General features: G+C 46.9%; 2 protein-coding genes across 2 annotated transcripts in view; one reads left to right on the top strand and one right to left on the bottom strand.

Moving 5' to 3' along the window:
• dhodh (dihydroorotate dehydrogenase) overlaps positions 1 to 422 on the bottom strand; it is a 19957-nt gene extending 19535 nt beyond the window's left edge. The window contains exon 1 of the mRNA XM_038805985.1: positions 366 to 422. Within this exon, the coding sequence (XP_038661913.1) occupies positions 366 to 422 (57 nt within the window). The remainder of the gene's footprint in view (positions 1 to 365) is intronic.
• A 73-nt stretch (positions 423 to 495) lies between these two features.
• Positions 496 to 16547, top strand: part of LOC119970875 (polycystic kidney disease protein 1-like 2) — a 137541-nt gene continuing 121489 nt past the window's right edge. The window contains exons 1-3 of the mRNA XM_038805984.1: positions 496 to 820; positions 1398 to 1559; positions 12046 to 12190. Coding sequence (XP_038661912.1) covers positions 496 to 820; positions 1398 to 1559; positions 12046 to 12190 — 632 coding nt within the window. The remainder of the gene's footprint in view (positions 821 to 1397; positions 1560 to 12045; positions 12191 to 16547) is intronic.

Raw genomic sequence — 16547 nt, 5'->3', positions numbered from 1 at the left:
CCCTGACCTGCCCACCTAATCCCACTTGCCAGCACTTGGCCCATAGCCTTGAATGTTATGGCGTGCCAAGTTCTCATCCAGGTACTTTTTAAAGGATGTGAGGCATCCTGGCTCTACCACACTCCCAGACAGTGCAATCCAGAGTGTCACCACTCTCTAGGCAAAATTGTTTTTTCTCAAATCCCCCTAAAAATGCTACAGAAAATGAACTAATGGCAAAAGTAATGGATATGTAGCAGTCATTATGAAGGATGTTCACTTAATGATTTGGCCATGGAAAGAAAAAGAGTGAGTTGTTTACAAGGTTATCCAAAGTACTTGATGAGGTTAATTATTCCTATTATTCTCAAAACATCAATTAATACCCAGTATAGTCTAGTAATTATTGCCATTGTTGATTTTGAAATTTGATCCATCAGCATCTAATAAGCACACATTATAAAGGTCCGTCAGAGAACATCACTGTGTTAGACTCAGTAGATGAAGCAAATCACGATGGATGTCACGATCTGCTCTTGCCCGATTGTATTCAGACTGAGTTTACAACTGTTCATTGTGTCTTATTCTGTTTTTCATGTTGAGGCAATGTCTTGCTTGGAGCATCAGGTGGAATTTCAAAATTTGTGCTATGCGTTTATGGATCAGCAGCTGAACTTTAAGGATGCACAGAAAGAATGTGAGCGGGGAGGTGGAAATCTCGCTGTTATCCAGGACGAAAAAATGTACAAATTTCTGCAGGACCAATTGCCAATCGATAAGAAGTGGTGGATTGGCTTCATTGTTTTGGCAAAAAAATCAAGTCGGGGCTTCCATGTCCCAGGTAAGAGACAGACACATGGGCAGCAAAATTGGTGCATAGGAAATGTCAGAAACGTGAACCTTATTTGAGATCAGATTGCGGTGGAATCATTGCAATGTGTGGATGGGTTAGTGTGGCCATTTTCATGAAGCTGCAGTGGGAACAAATTGAATAAAGGCAACAATTTTACTTTTTTCCTTGACATATAATCTCAAGTCTTTATCACAGCACCAGGACTCCACCCTGACAACAACTGAGGGCTTGTGTGAATATTATTGTCAATTACTTTATCATTTGCCAAAATTAAATTAAACTTTCTGTTGATTACCCCTCCTGACCAGTGCAATAGTAATAACTTCACTACTCAGAGGTGTATTTTAAGGAAATGTCAATGTAATTCAACTTCAGTAACTTTATTGCAGTGTGAATGTAAACCTACTTGTGACACTAGTAAAGATTACTATTATTTATGCTACTTGAAGTTAATTTTCTGCACTTCATCAGTTAGCACATTGTACCTGTCAGCTGATGCATGCGTGGCTAACTTAACCTGCCTCGGGGTGTTCTCATTTTTACAATAATTTATTCATACTCTCAGTGTTATCCTGGTTGGATGGATCAGAGCGGCTTCCCAGTGACGGGATTTCCAAACAGGGGGCAAGTTTCTCATCCAATTGTGGCTACATTTCATGGAGGAGTAGGTACCAGCAGTGGGCCACAATCAGCTGCAGCAAAACATCTCCATTCATCTGTGAGTTCGGTAAGAAACGCTCCTATATTCCTCCAAAAATTGAACTGCCTTAAGAAACGCCTAATCATCAATTTGTTCCAAGCACATTTTTCTAAAACAGATTCATGACAGAATTCCTATTCTCTGAGAACTAAATGTTCTTGGCAGCAGTGCATTAGTTTCTGATTCACAGTCACCGAATGTGTGTCTTTTTAATCCGCACTTTACAAGGCGGGAAAGGTTCATGCTGTTTTTTTTGACCAGGGCCACTTGCCAGGTTGCTACTTATTGAACGGCTATGTGATACTATTAGTCTGGGATTAGAGCACCTATCATCTTCTTTTCAGCAAATAGCCTGTTTGATACAATGGGAGAAATAGGCTTGCCAATCCTTCCAGGACGTCTCATTAAAACATAATCTCAAAACCTCCTGGAAACTGCTGGAAACAACCCAGAGAAAACAACATTTTCATTTGTTATATAAATCTTGGAAGGTGGGTGTAGTAATCCACGGGAGGCAGGAGTTCCGTCACCACACCAATATTTATTTACAATAACGATATTACAGGAGCAGCTACAAACAGTGCTGCTAGCAGTCCAGTCAACTCAAGACTGGCTCACAAAGCCTACACAGGTGATTATATGGGCCCCCTCAATGAGCTATCATTGAGGGAGCTCATACTCCAATTGGCCAACCAATAAATCCAATTGGAGTTCATTACACCCCTCCCCCACAAGGTCCGAGGAATTCCTGCCAGCTGGCATTCCTCTGAGCTTCTTCCTGCTCCTCATGTCTGGGTCTGTCACCTCTGTGTCGTCCGCCGGGTCATTCTCCGAAGTGGGCGGGTTGTACCTTATAGGGGCCCGTCTTTTCCTTGGCGACCTCCTTGGAAGTTGTTCTTCCTCCTCCTCAGGGAGAGGTGTCAGACCCAGACATGAGGAGCAGAAAGAAGCTCAGAGGAATGCCAGCTGGCAGGAATTCCTCGGACCTTGGGGGGGGGGGGGGGGGGAGGGGTGTAATGAACTCCAATTGGCTTTATTGGTTGGTCAATTGGAGTTCAATACACCCCTCCCCCCCCAGGGTCCGAGGAATTCCTGCTAGCTGTGTAGAATCTGTACCTACGCAAAATGAGGGGTGGTTTTGGGTCGTAGTGCTCTTTCACCAATTCCGTTACTTCTTGGAAAGTTTTCGTGTCCGACGCATCGGGATAAGTCAGACTACGTATAATGGCGAAAGTGGAGGGTCCGCACGCCGACAGCAGGGTAAGCCGTCTCCTTTCGTCCGTCAGTATATCATTTGCCCGGAAGAAGTAACACATTCTCTCCACATACTGGGACCAGTCCTCAATAGTCGGGTCAAATGCCTCTAACCTCCCAAAAAACGGCATTTTTAAAATGGCAAGGCTTACCCTCCGAGTGCGGCAGCTGGTCTCCGCAAAATTCGTAGTTTACCTCGTCGCCACTGTAGTAATCCACAGGAGGCAGGAGTTCCGTCACCACACCAATATTTATTTACAATAACGATATTACAGGAGCAGCTACAAACAGTGCTGCTAGCAGTCCAGTCAACTCAAGACTGGCTCACAAAGCCTACACAGGTGATTATATGGGCCCCCTCAATGAGCTATCATTGAGGGAGCTCATACTCCAATTGGCCAACCAATAAAGCCAATTGGAGTTCATTACAGTGGGGGAAATCATTGGGGTTAGAGGCAGGAAGTCATGGAGTGAAATCCCCATTAAAAGTTGGCAATCTTATAAATATAAATCAGAAAGGGGTGGAAGAAAACAAAAGGGCAGTGTGGTGATATGCATCACTGTAAATGCACAAGGAGTTAATGTAAATACACGTAGACTAGATAGACACTAGAGGGAGCACCAGACACATGACACACAGACATTCAACCAATAGGCCAGTAAGATAGGACACGACCAATGGACATTCAAGACACACACAGAGGTGACACAACCACAGGAGGGAATTACACCAACCCATATACAAGGACACAGTACACATGATCTTCCTCTTTCCATTGGAGACACTTAGTGAGTACAACGGGTTGATTCAACACATCACACCCACCACCTGGATCGTAGCAGACTGGTTAAATAGTTAGTCTGAATAGCTATAGCAGGATTAACAGGAGAGTTGAATCCAAGTAGGAGAATCGTTAACAGTTTAATAAATGTGTTAAAGCTATCTCCAAGTCTGAACCTTCCTTTGTCAGAGTGCACATCAAGGCAGCAGCTTATGCTACGTCAAGAGAATAACAAAACATTGTACCAGTGAGTGAACTGTTTAAATCCATATAGTTACAACTCAGCAAACAGTGACAACCAGCGACGGCACCCAGGCAAAATGATATTTGAGATTCCGGTTCCACAGCAGCTCAGGTACCAAGGCAATCTCAGTGAAAACTGGCGTGCGTTCAGGCAGAGATTTGAGATCTACCTGGTAGCGTCTGACATAGATGGTGTGGCGGATGCAGAGAAAATAAAGCTTCTACTTACCATCGCGGGTCCAAGAGCAGCTGAAATCTTCCAGACCTTCAAATACTCAAAGGGGCAAAACAAGAGCGACTTCCAGGCAGTCCTGGACAAATTCCAAGAATTCTGCGGGGAACACACAAGAAAAAACGGTAAAAGAGGCGCCAAAACTCACCACAAGGTAGGCTTGCAGCAACAAACGGCAGTTTTGATTTGCAGCCATCTTGGAAAAGGTGCTGCACATGCGCAGTTGTGCGAAGAGCGCACAGAACGGGAAGGTCCGTTTGCACATGCGCGAGAAGCGACGGCACCCAGGCAAGATCTGCGCATGCGCAATCGCTTCCTACGACCTACGTCACACACTTTGTGACGTCAGAGGCCCCGGACCACGCCCACTTAAAGGGGAGATGTCCCAAAACACGGGAAAAAAGTTTTAAAGCTGTAAAACCCGATTCTTTCACCTGGAACGATAGCACAATGCCTGAAATTCGACCAGTAGCTGAAAGTAACCTCAGCAGAACCCTGCAACATGCAGGAAACACTGCCCTAGAAGATGATATGGTCTTGGAAGACAACGACTCAGACGAAGATTTCACCTTGGGAGGTGGCTACCCCAGTACCAAATCCAAACCGCAACTAGACATGTTGTACATTGAAGACCTCGATGACGAGTTCTTCGGATTGGGGAATCCTCGGCCCAGCATATATGAAATCCTGACTTGTGAGCGCAGGATTATGCTGCGGCCTGATGCCAAGAGGCAAAGAGTGGTACAAGCCCACAGAGAGCGGCCTGCTGCCACACAGAGAGTGGTCCACACACCGCAAAGAGTCCCCAATTCCACCCAGTGAGTGGTCCGCGCACCGTGAAGAATCCCTGACTCCACACAGAGAGTGGTCCACGCACCGCGAAGGGTCCCAGCCTCCACACAGAAAGCGATGAAAGACTCCACAGCGAGACAACTGCACGTCTCCACACAGAAAGTGACTCCAGTGACACAGGCCTCCGCAGCGAGCTTGTGGACAGACTCCACAATAGAAGAAATGCAACACTCCAGAGCGCAGTCCTTGCATGAACAAGACCATGAGGGTCTAGCAACCTCCTCTGAGCAACCAGCAGCAGACGATGCAAGTCTGCCCCACTCAAGTGAACAACAGAAAGACTATGACAGTCGGCCACGCTCAAGTGTACAGCAAGAAGACTATGACAGTCTACCACGCTCCAGTGAACAGCAACAAGACTGTGACAGTCTACCAAGTTCAAGTGAACAGCAAGAAGACTATGACAGTCTACCACGCTCACGTGAACAACAAAGCGACTATGACAGTCCACCCAGATTATTTGAGCCACCAGAAGAAGCCTCTGACAGTCTAACCCAGCTCAAATGAATGACAAGAAGACACTGAGGCTCTACCCACTGTATGTGAGAGAAGTGACGACAGCATCCTACTTCCCATACAAGATGTGCAACGTGACAGACCTCAGCTAGAATGTACAGAGGCACTCGACAATCACAGTGAGACTACTGGTGACTCCGGTGACACCACATTACTTCAAACCTCATTCCCTCGAGCCTCTCCACAAGCAAATGCATTCCTGAATGTTTTGACTCCGGACGGGGAGCATCACGTAACTTAAGAAGATTCAAGTGAACCTGAAATGACTCCGGACGGGGAGCGGCAAGAAACCAAAGCTGATTCAGGTAAACCAGAAAGGGCTCCAGATGGGGAGCATTGACAAGCCAAAGCTGATTCAAGTAAGCCGGACATGACTCCAGACGGAGTGCGCCGCGAACTCAGTGACGGCACGCTCAAGGAAACAGCAGATGCCACCAAGGACGCTGACACGAGTAACTGTGTGAAGGCCTTGTATTATCCACAGAGTGTGGTCCTCGAGCGCAGCAAACACAACAACACAACCATCCAACACAACAACAACATCAAAGACAATAACAAGCTGCGCACCAAAGGCAACAATGTCGACAACAAGCACGACAAAAACAACACCAATGGAACTACGACTGGTACAACATTGTACAACTCTGCAAATGCGGGACATTGTTACTACTCAGCTCAGTGCAATGACAGACTATGGCAGGATGACGCATCTTACCAATTCACGTTTGCTGCACTACCAACAGGCAACCTGGCTTTCAGGACAGATGCCATCAAGAATTACCACTACAAGCATCGAAAGAAAGAGTCCACCTCAGACAACAAAGTGATTTGACCACTTCTTGGTTCCATAAGCACAGGACACTGACGGCATTCACAAGGACATGCCACCATCAACATCACCAACTCACCAACCAAACAAGAAAGCCACTCAACCATATTAATTACTGAACTTTGGACTCATACCTATGATCTGGACTTATTGTTTAATGATCACTGTTATCATGATTTGCACATATTATCACTTATCTACCTAGTTTGTTCAATTTTCCTTAACACTGTACATGAAAATATGTAACATGAAAAAAGGGGGATGTGGTGATATGCATCACTGTAAATACACAAGGGGTTAATGTAAATACACATAGACTAGCTAGACACTGGAGGGAGCACCAGAGACATGATGCACAGACATTCAACCAATAGGCCAGTAAGATAGGACACGACCAATAGGCATTCACGAAACACACAGAGGTGACACTACCACAGGAGGGCATTACACCAACCCATATATAAAGGACACAGCACACATGATCTTCCTCTTTCCAGTGGAGATTCTCAGTGAGTACACAGGGTTGATTCAACACATCACACCCACCACCTGGATCGTAGCAGACTGGTTAGATAGTTTGTCTGAGTACCTATGGCAGGATTAACAGGAGAGTTGAATCCAAGTAGGAGAATCATTAACAGTTTAATAAATGTGTTAAAGCTATCTCCAAGTCTGAACCTTCCTTTGTCAGAGTGCACATCAAGGAAGCAGCTTATGCTACATCAAGAGCATAACAAAACAGGCAGCATGGTGGCACAGTGGTTAACACTGCTGCCTCGCAGCGCCAGGGACCCAAGTACCAGCCTCCCCAACCAGGTGCCGGAATGTAGCGACTAGGGGCTTTTCACAGTAACTTCATTTGAAGCCTACTTGTGACAATAAGTTTGTGTGGAATTTGCACTTTCTCCCTGTGTCTGTGTGGGTTTCCTTCAGGTGCTCCGGTTTTGTCCCACAGTCCAAAGATGTGCAGGTTAGGTGAATTGGCCATGCTAAATTGCTCCTTAGTGTCCAAAAGGTTAGGTGGGGTTACTGGGTTACGGGGATAGGGTGGTGGCATAGGGCTGGGTAGGGTGCTCTTTCGGAAGATCAGTATAGACTCGATGGGCCAAATGGGCTCCTACTGCACTGTCTTGATTCTGTGATTCTATGAAAGTATTTTCCATTATAAATAAACTCTTAGTCAAAATCCTGCATGGTGAAATATTAAAATTTACTTGCACAAACTTGGTAGCAAAACTATTAATTTATAACGTTATGCTGAAGTTTCCAATGTGGCAGATGTTGCTGAAGTCTGAAAGATAAACAACACTATTTGGCAACGGTATCAAGAAAGTAGGCTGAACAAATGACCAGGCATCTTTTCCTTTACATATGATCTCAATATGAGTGCCTGACTGAGTTCCAGGTGTCAATGGTGGTCACATCTCTCAACGGCTTTGTTTACACCACTACAAAGAGGACTGTTAGCTTTATTTGGCAGTTTCATGCGCTTATAATAAAGTTATCTTTCGTGTAAGTGGTTTCAATGCTTAATGAGATGGTAAGTGGATCAGAGCTTTTTTTCAATAGGAGTATGAATGCCTATATCTGATTGACAGTTTTATGAGCTTGTAAGAGGGGAAAGTTTTTCAATTGGCTTTGAAAGGCTGTTTTAATTTCATGAGCTTTTGAAATACTTCCAGAGTCATCACAAGACTCATTGCTTCCATAACTAATGGATGCTGGAAGAACACTTCAGAAAACCAGTAGATGCCATGACAGTAAATCAACATGAAAATCAAACCTACCTTTTTAATATTTGATTCTTTATAAAGTTGAATGCAGACGGGACATTATCCACTGGGTAAAGTACTCTAATACATGTGAACCCTTATATAGTGCTGCTCAATTTAACGGTCTGTTACCTTTGAAGGACAGACCACTGTGATCAATCACTGCATCAATAATATATTTAACTTATCAAATGACATCTAATCCAATTAAGATAGTTGAAATTGGAAAGCGTTTACATTACAAACAGCTCTTGACTCCACAACAGGCTTCCACAAGATTTTCAAACTGATTTACCTAGTGTGGTTCCCACAGACTTCAGGAAGACACCTGCCTCAATGAAAATAGCAACCTAAGGGACAATTGTATTTGGAGCAGGCACTTAAATAGCCATCCCAATATCACTTTATGTGAGTGTTAGGTTGTGGCCTGTCATAATTCTCTCTAATTGCAACATCCTGGGAATCAACATTGACTAAGAACTTAACTAAAAACGTCATAAAAGTACTGTGACTACAAAATGAGGTCTGAAATTGGGAATCTGCAATGAGTGACACTCCTTTCTCTCCCCTGTCGTTCCACTTTCCAAGTCATGAGTGTGACGGAATATTTTTCAAATAAATGCAAGTCCAACCCACTCTTAAAGAAGGTTGAACCATCCAGGATAGAGCAGCCCCATTGAATTGCAACCTAGTCAACAGCTTAAACATTCACTTCTTCTCGCACAGGCAAAATGTGGCTGCAATGTGCACCGTGTACAAGTTTCACTCCAGCAACTCGCCAAGGTTTGTCAGAAACACCTCCCCAAACATGCAACAACTACTCACCTATGAGACGCATGGGGAAAAACATCAAATTCTCCTCCAAGTTACCTACTACCCTGACTTGAAAATTTATTTTTGTTTCTTTATTATCACGGGGTCAAAAACCTGGAACTTGCTACCCAACAGCATTGTTGGAGTACATTCACTACTTTAACAGCTTAGGTTCACAAAGGTGGCTGACCACCTTCTCAAAGGCAGGTAGGAATGGGCATAATTGCTGGTTCTGCAATTAACACGCATATCAATGACTGAAAAATGAAATGGCAAAAAGTGGAAAGTCACATTCCACAAGGACCAATGCACAGACCCCTGTTATTCACACTGTTACATTAAAGATTTGGACTTGGAAGTTGGAAGTACAATTAAAAAATTGCAAACAACACCAAATGGTGGGGCATAGTTTCCAAAAGAAATAATGGTAAAATGTGAGAAAATATTAATAACTATGCAGAATGTGTATGTACCTGGAAAATTAACTTCGATATGGAGAAGTGTGAGATGTTGCATACTGCTTGGTTAATAAATGGGATAAAGGAGCAATATCAAGAGATACACAACCACAAATCACTAGAATACAGGCCAATAGGAACTAGAGCTCCATTCTAGAGAGATAGATTTGTAAAGCAGAGATGTGGGCTTGGATTTTCTCAGAGTTTGGGGAGACTCCACAAACCTGTAAATATGACTGCCTGGACCTGACTCCCAGATTCCTCCATACTTCAGTGGAGAATTATTATTATTGAGGAGAGATGCCCTTAAACGTACAATACATGAGTTGCTATAGTCTGGCTAAAACTTGTTCAAAATGGACATTTGGAGGATGGTAGTATCCTCTGATCATTCCTTTCCTCCGGGGAAAGTTTGATCAGTTCTTTTTGTAGTGATCTGAATATCTGTCTATATATAACAAGGGGTCAATGTAGATGCAATAGAACTGGGCAAGCACTAGAGGGAGCACGGAAGAGGTATAAATAGAGACATAGAGACAGACAGGAAGTTAGAGGGCACTTCGCAGAAACGGCAGCTGGGAGCAGAACACAGACAGGCAGCTCAGATGTAACATAGTTTAAGCGCTGGAGAGAGAACAAACACACAATAAAGCATCTACTTCAACTTTACGACTATGGGATTTATTCAGAGACAAGGAACAACACACTTCTGACCTATTGAAGTGTCTGTGAGGTGTGTCTTTCTCATCCTAAGTAGGATCTGAGGAGTGCGCCTGATCCGGAATCGTCTCAAAAAGGGACTAGGTCAAAATAGTTGGAAATTATTGGGTTTCTCTTTTATTTTGTGTGTAATACTTTAACACTTTCAGTCAATTTATGATTTTATACAAATCTGGCTTTTGAAGAGTGGATTTTGCTAGCTGGCATTTTATGACGAGAGGGCGATAAGTAATTGTATTACATTACATTGGGTCTATAACACAGAAACAGGCAATTTGGTCCAATAGGTCTATGATGGTGTTTATATTGTTCCCCCACCCCACCTCCTCACTATCTAACCTTATCAGCATATCCTCACTCCTTACTCCCTCACCTGCTAATCTAGTTTCCCCTTGAATGCATCTCTGCCACTCCCTAAGGTTGCACATGCCATAGGTGTGCCATTCATGGTTAAACAGGTTTCTCCTGAATTCCCTATTGGATATATTAGTGACAAACATATATTTATGACCTCTAGTTTTCGACAGCCTCATCGATGGAGACAATTTCTCTGTGTTAACTCTCACAAACCTTTCCATGAACATACAGACCTTTATCAAGTCAACCCCCCCTTCCCCAGCCCCAAACCCCCCCTTTTACCCTCAGCCTTTTTTGGAGAATAGAACCCCAGTCGGTTTAACCTTTCCTGATAAATATATCGTCCTGGGGCGGGATTCTCCGACCCCCCGTGGGTCCCGCCGCTGTCAACTCTCTCCCGCCGGCGTGAATTAAACCACCTACCTTACCAGCGGGAACAGGCAGCGCCGGCGGGCGCCGGGGTCCTGGGGGGGGGGACGCGGGGCGATCTGACCAAGGGGGGTGCCCCCACGGTGGCCTGGCCCGCGATCAGGGCCCACCGATCGGCGGGTGGGCCTGTGCCGTGGGGGCACTCTTTTTCTTCCACCTTCGCCATGGTCTTCACCATGGCGGGGGCGGAAGAGGCCCCCTCCCCTGCACATGCAGCCGCTGACGCTCCGGCTCCGGCGCATGCGCGGACTTACTCCGGCCGGCGAAGTCCTTTTGGCCCCGGCTGGCATGGCGCCAAAGGCCTTTCACGCCAGCCGACGGAGCGGGAACCACTCCAGGGCGGGCTTAGCCCCTCAATGTGAGGGCTTGGCACCTTTGGGGCGGCAAGACGCTGGAGTGGTTCCGCCAGGTAGGGGAGAATCCCGGCCCTGGTTTCTGGTATCGTCCATGTGAATCTTTTTTTGTACCTTTTGAAGTGGACTCTTTTTCCAAAGAGGGAAGCCAAACAGCTGTAGGTTCAGGGAAAATCTCTACTGCTACAGCTTCTAATTGACTCGAGGAATACGCCTAATTAGCTCACTTTGCCACAGGGTTGTGGTGAGCGGTGAATGTTGAAAGTTACCTCCAGACCATTGATTGATTACCTTTGCACAGTGACACATGAGAGAAGCTGTCCTGAAAAAGCTCTTTTGTATTCTCAATTTTAGATATATGCTTTGTAATCGGAGTGGATAGCACAACTGAATAGGAAGGAAAGTTTACAAAAACCATACACTAAGATGGTTAATTATTATTTGAAACACAAGACAATCAAGTTGCCATCCTCAAATTAGAAATGACGGTCCTGATGCTTCTATTCATTCGGAAGAGGCATTGAATTACTCAGTTATACAATATCCACTTAATTTAGCAAATCGTGTTTATCAACTGGGAACAATTAATCATTAAGTACATCCCATTTCCTTCATGAAATGCATGTTTGTTAATAATGAACAAAAGTGGTCAGTAAATATTAATAAACCGAGTACTTTACTCGGTGCCTGGAATAGGAAGTGGAACCTTTATGGTTTGTTCAATGTTGCGTCTAATTTATTCTGTTTACTTTTAGATTGGCCTATTGTTTAAACAGTTTACCCAATAATTAGGAGCACACAGTAATTGTTAGCTCTCAGGATAAGAAATGATATTGAAGCGCTTCTCATTCATTTGGGCCGATCTGGCATTCGTGTCTTCAATGCAATGTTCTATTGGTTCAGGGCTGCAGCCATCACAGGGAGCGACCTCTTCGAGACTGAACATCGACACCATCTCAGCACAGCGACCACATTACATACCTTCCAAAACCATTTGCTCAGTCGACACTGGAGATGGCCACATGGTTAATACTGAAGTTCCAGATCAGTGAGTAGACCTACTTCAGGACCTACTTTGTTTGAAATTGATTTTTAAACTAATTTGGTTACACTGTCATTTAGAAATTGAGTATAATTTATTGCGCATCCCTGAGGGCATTTAATAGTCAATCACATTACTGTGGGTCTTGAGTCACATGTAGGCCTTGAGTCACATGTAGGCCAGACCAGGTAAGGACAACAGATTTCCTTCCCTAAAGGGCATGAGTGAATCAGATGGGTTTTTTGCAACAATTGACAACAATTTGTTTCTTGGTCATCATTAGACTTTCAATTCCAGATTTGTATTGAATTAAAATTTCACCATCTGCCACGGTAAGATTCGAACGTGGGTCCAGTGACAATACCACTATGCTACTGCCTCCCCTGGCCAATGTTCTTCAATCACCAGTACCAGGATTAACTGACTATTCTACTGACTGGCAGACAGGGAAGAAAGGGTTAGCGTTAAAGAATGATGCTCCGATTGGAGAAAGGTTGGAATTCATGTGGCCCAGGAGTCAGTTGCAGAGTCCACTTTTGTTCTCAGTATCTATTGATGATTTGGACCTGGGTATAGGGACTTCACATTTAACAAAATGCTGTCAATATAAAATAGGGGGCTTGGCTGACAGTGAAGAGAACTGTAAAAGGCTTCAGGAGAGTGCACAAAATAAACAAGACCATGCACAAGTGGGTTTAGTTCACAGGGCAAAGTGGTCCAGCAATAAGCCGCCTTGAGGCACCAGACATTTTGGTGTGGTCAGCATTGCACCTTCATAAGAGGCTGAAAAAAAGCAGTCGGGCTCAACCATGAGCCTGGTTGTGGGGCCAGTACAAAAATTGGACATAAAATTGTGGGAAAGTTGTACTAATCTTTGCAAAATACTTCAATACCATTTCATACGAGGACATGAGCTGGACAGAAATGCCTGTTGCAAAGGTAGTGACTTAGGTGTGGAACTGCATGAAGCATCTTGCACCATTAAATAGCATCTAACTTACAAGATATTTAGCACTGAAAACACTGATCACTTCCCCACAACAAGCAGGGCAAGCAACTGTGAACACAGTTAAACTGAAATTCTCGTAAAAAATAATTGACAGAGGAGTTTTCAATGGACTGGATTTTGTGGCTGTGGCGCTAACAATTGCACCCAAAGACTCGAATCGGTACAAAAGAGGCTTTATTACAGTGAGATGCCATTCCTTCAGCTGCAGCTGTAGAATGACATCTCAGGGAAACTTATGAATATTTATACTGCTCCCTGTGGGCGGAGCTAGCCGGCAGGGGCTTACCGGAAAACCTGTAACACAGGTACTGTCGTACATCCCCTAATGCACGCACACTCATATATACAGTGGTAGATCACCACATTCACACACTGTAAAAAATGAGTCCGGCGGGGGTGACGTGAAACTATAATACATAAACGTGCTCTATTTACAGAGGGGGGTTAAAAAAAAAAACAAGTGTCCATCGGGCAGCCCGGTGTCCGTCACAGGTTGAGTCGGACCGGCGGTCGGACGTTCCGTTGTGAGCGACGCAGCAGTGGTGGCGACGTCTGCACAGGCGGTGTCAGCGTCGACGGCGTAGGTGCTGGCGGTGTTGGTGCTGGCGGTGTTGGTGCTGGCGGTGTTGATGCTGGCGGTGTTGATGCTGGCGGTGTTGGTGCTGGCGGTGTTGGTGCTGGCGGTGTTGATGCTGGCGGTGTTGGTGCTGGCGGTGTTGGTGCTGGCGGTGTTGGTGCTGGCGGTGTTTGTGCTGGCGGTGTTGGTGCTGGCGGTGTTGGTGCCGGCGGTGTTGGTGCTGGCGGTGTTGGTGCTGGCGGTGTAGGTGCTGGCGGTGTTGGTGCTGGCGGTGTTGGTGCTGGCGGTGTTGGTGCTGGCGGTGTTTGTGCTGGCGGTGTTGGTGCTGGCGGTGTTGGTGCTGGCGGTGTTGGTGCTGGCGGTGTTGGTGCTGGCCAGTGGCTGGATGACTCCGGGAGCAAGCCGAAATCTTCCATGTCCTCTAGTGTGGACAGGGGAACGAGGGATGGACCTGGTGGGGCTGAAGTCGGGGGCGCCGGGGAAAGGGAGGGTGGTGCGTGGGTAGGGAGGAGTGTGGGCATGGGATCGGCACCCGAGGGAGCCAAGTCCCTGAGTGAGACTGTATCCTGGTGGCCGTCGGGGAACTCCACGTAGGCATATTGGGGGTTCGCGTGGAGCAGGCGTACCTTGTCCACCAGAGGGTCTGCCTTGTGGTGCCGGACATGCCTACGAAGAAGGACTGGCCCTGGAGCAGTGAGCCAAGTCGGGAGCAACACCCCAGATGTAGACTTCCTAGGGAAGGCAAAAACATGTTCATGGGGTGTGTTGTTAGTTGCGGTGCACAGCAGTGACCGAATGGAATGGAGCGCGTCAGGGAGGACCTGCTGCCAGCGAGCGGCTGGGAGGTTTCTGGACCGTAGGGCCAGCTGGACATCTCTCCATACCGTCCCGTTCTCCCTCTCTACCTGCCCGTTACCCCGGGGGTTGTAGCTGGTCGTCCTGCTGGAGGCGATACCCCTGCTGAGCAGGAACTGACGCAGCTCATCGCTCATGAATGAGGATCCCCGGTCGCTGTGGATGTAGTCGGGGAAACCGAACAGAGCAAATATGGAATCAAGGGCCTTGATGACGGTGGCAGACGTCATATCCGGGCATGGGATGGCGAAGGGGAACCTAGAGAATTCATCGACCACACTAAGGATGTAGGTGTTGCGGTCGGTGGAGGGGAGGGACCCTTTGAAATCCACGCTGAGGCGTTCAAAGGGGCAGGACGCTTTCACCAGACGCGTGCGGTCTGGCTGGTAGAAGTGTGGCTTGCACTCAGCACAGACCTGGCAGTCTCTGGTGACTGTCCGTACTTCCTCGACGGAGTAGGGCAGATTGCGGGCTTTGACCAGATGGTACAAGCGAGTGACCCCCGGATGGCAAAGGCTTTCGTGCAAGGCACGGAGCTGGTTCACTTGTGCGTTGGCACATGTACCTCGGGAGAGGGCGTCTGGGGGCTCGTTGAGCTTGCTGGGGCGATACAAGATCTCGTAATTATAGGTGGAGAGCTCGATTCTCCACCGCAAGATTTTGTCGTTTTTGATCTTGTCCTGCTGCATGTTGTTAAACATGAAGGCTACCGACCATTGGTCAGTGAGGAGGGTGAACCTCCTGCCGGCCAGGTATTGCCTCCAGTGCCGCACGGCCTCAACGATAGCCTGGGCCTCCTTTTCAACAGAGGAATGTCGGATTTCGGAGGCATGGAGGGTGCGGGAAAAGAATGCCACGGGTCTGCCAGCCTGGTTTAGAGTGGCGTCAAGGGCGACATCTGAAGCGTCGCTCTCTACTTGGAAGGGCAGTGTCTCGTCTACTGCGTGCATCCCAGCCTTGGCTATGTCAGAGCGAATACGAGCGAAGGCCTGTTGTGCCTCGGCCGCGAGGGGAAATTGCGTGGACTGGATCAGTGGGCGGGCCTTGTCCGCATATTGTGGGACCCACTGGGCGTAGTAAGAAAGAACCCCAGGCATCGTTTGAGAGCCTTGGGGCAGTGGGGGAGGGGAAGCTCCATGAAGGGGCACATGCGGTCAGGATCAGGCCCCAGTAGTCCGTTTTGGACTACGTAGCTGAGGATGGCTAAGCAGTCTGTGCGGAACACGCACTTCTCCTTGTTATACGTGAGGTTGAGGAGAGATGCGATGTGGAGAAATTTAGCAAGGTTGGCATCATGGTCCTGCTGGTCATGGCCGCAGATGGTGACATTATCTAAGTACGGAAACGTGGCCCGCAGTCCGTACTGGTCAACCGTTCGGTCCATTTCTCGTTGAAATACCGAGACCCCGTTAGTGACACCGAAGGGAACCCTAAGAAATTGATACAGTCAACCGTCCGCCTCGAAGGCAGTGTAGGGACGGCCCGATTTATGGATAGGGAGCTGGTGGTAGGCGGATTTCAGGTCAATTGTCGAGAAGACCCGGTACTGTGCAATCTGATTGACCATATCAGATATGCGTGGGAGGGGATACGCGTCGAGCTGCGTGTACCGATTGATGGTCTGACTGTAGTCCACGACCATCCTGTGTTTCTCCCCAGTTTTAACCACCACCACCTGGGCTCTCCAGGGACTGTTGCTGGCCTCAATAATACCCTCCCGAAGCAGCCGCTGGACTTCGGACCTGATGAAGGTCTTGTCCTGGCTGCTGTACCGTCTGCTCCTGGTGGCGACGGGCTTGCAATCTGCAGTCAGATTGGCAAAGAGGGAGGGAGGGTCAACCTTGAGGGTCGTGAGGCCGCAAACGGTGAGTGGAGGTAGGGGTCCGCCGAATTTGAGGGTGAGGCTCTGGAGGTTACATTGG

This window comes from Scyliorhinus canicula, chromosome 9 (genome assembly GCF_902713615.1).
Source record: "Scyliorhinus canicula chromosome 9, sScyCan1.1, whole genome shotgun sequence".
Classification (NCBI taxonomy): Eukaryota; Metazoa; Chordata; class Chondrichthyes; order Carcharhiniformes; family Scyliorhinidae; genus Scyliorhinus; species Scyliorhinus canicula.
The sequence above is the reverse complement of the archived record's forward strand: the minus strand, read 5'-3'. Positions and strand labels throughout refer to the sequence as shown.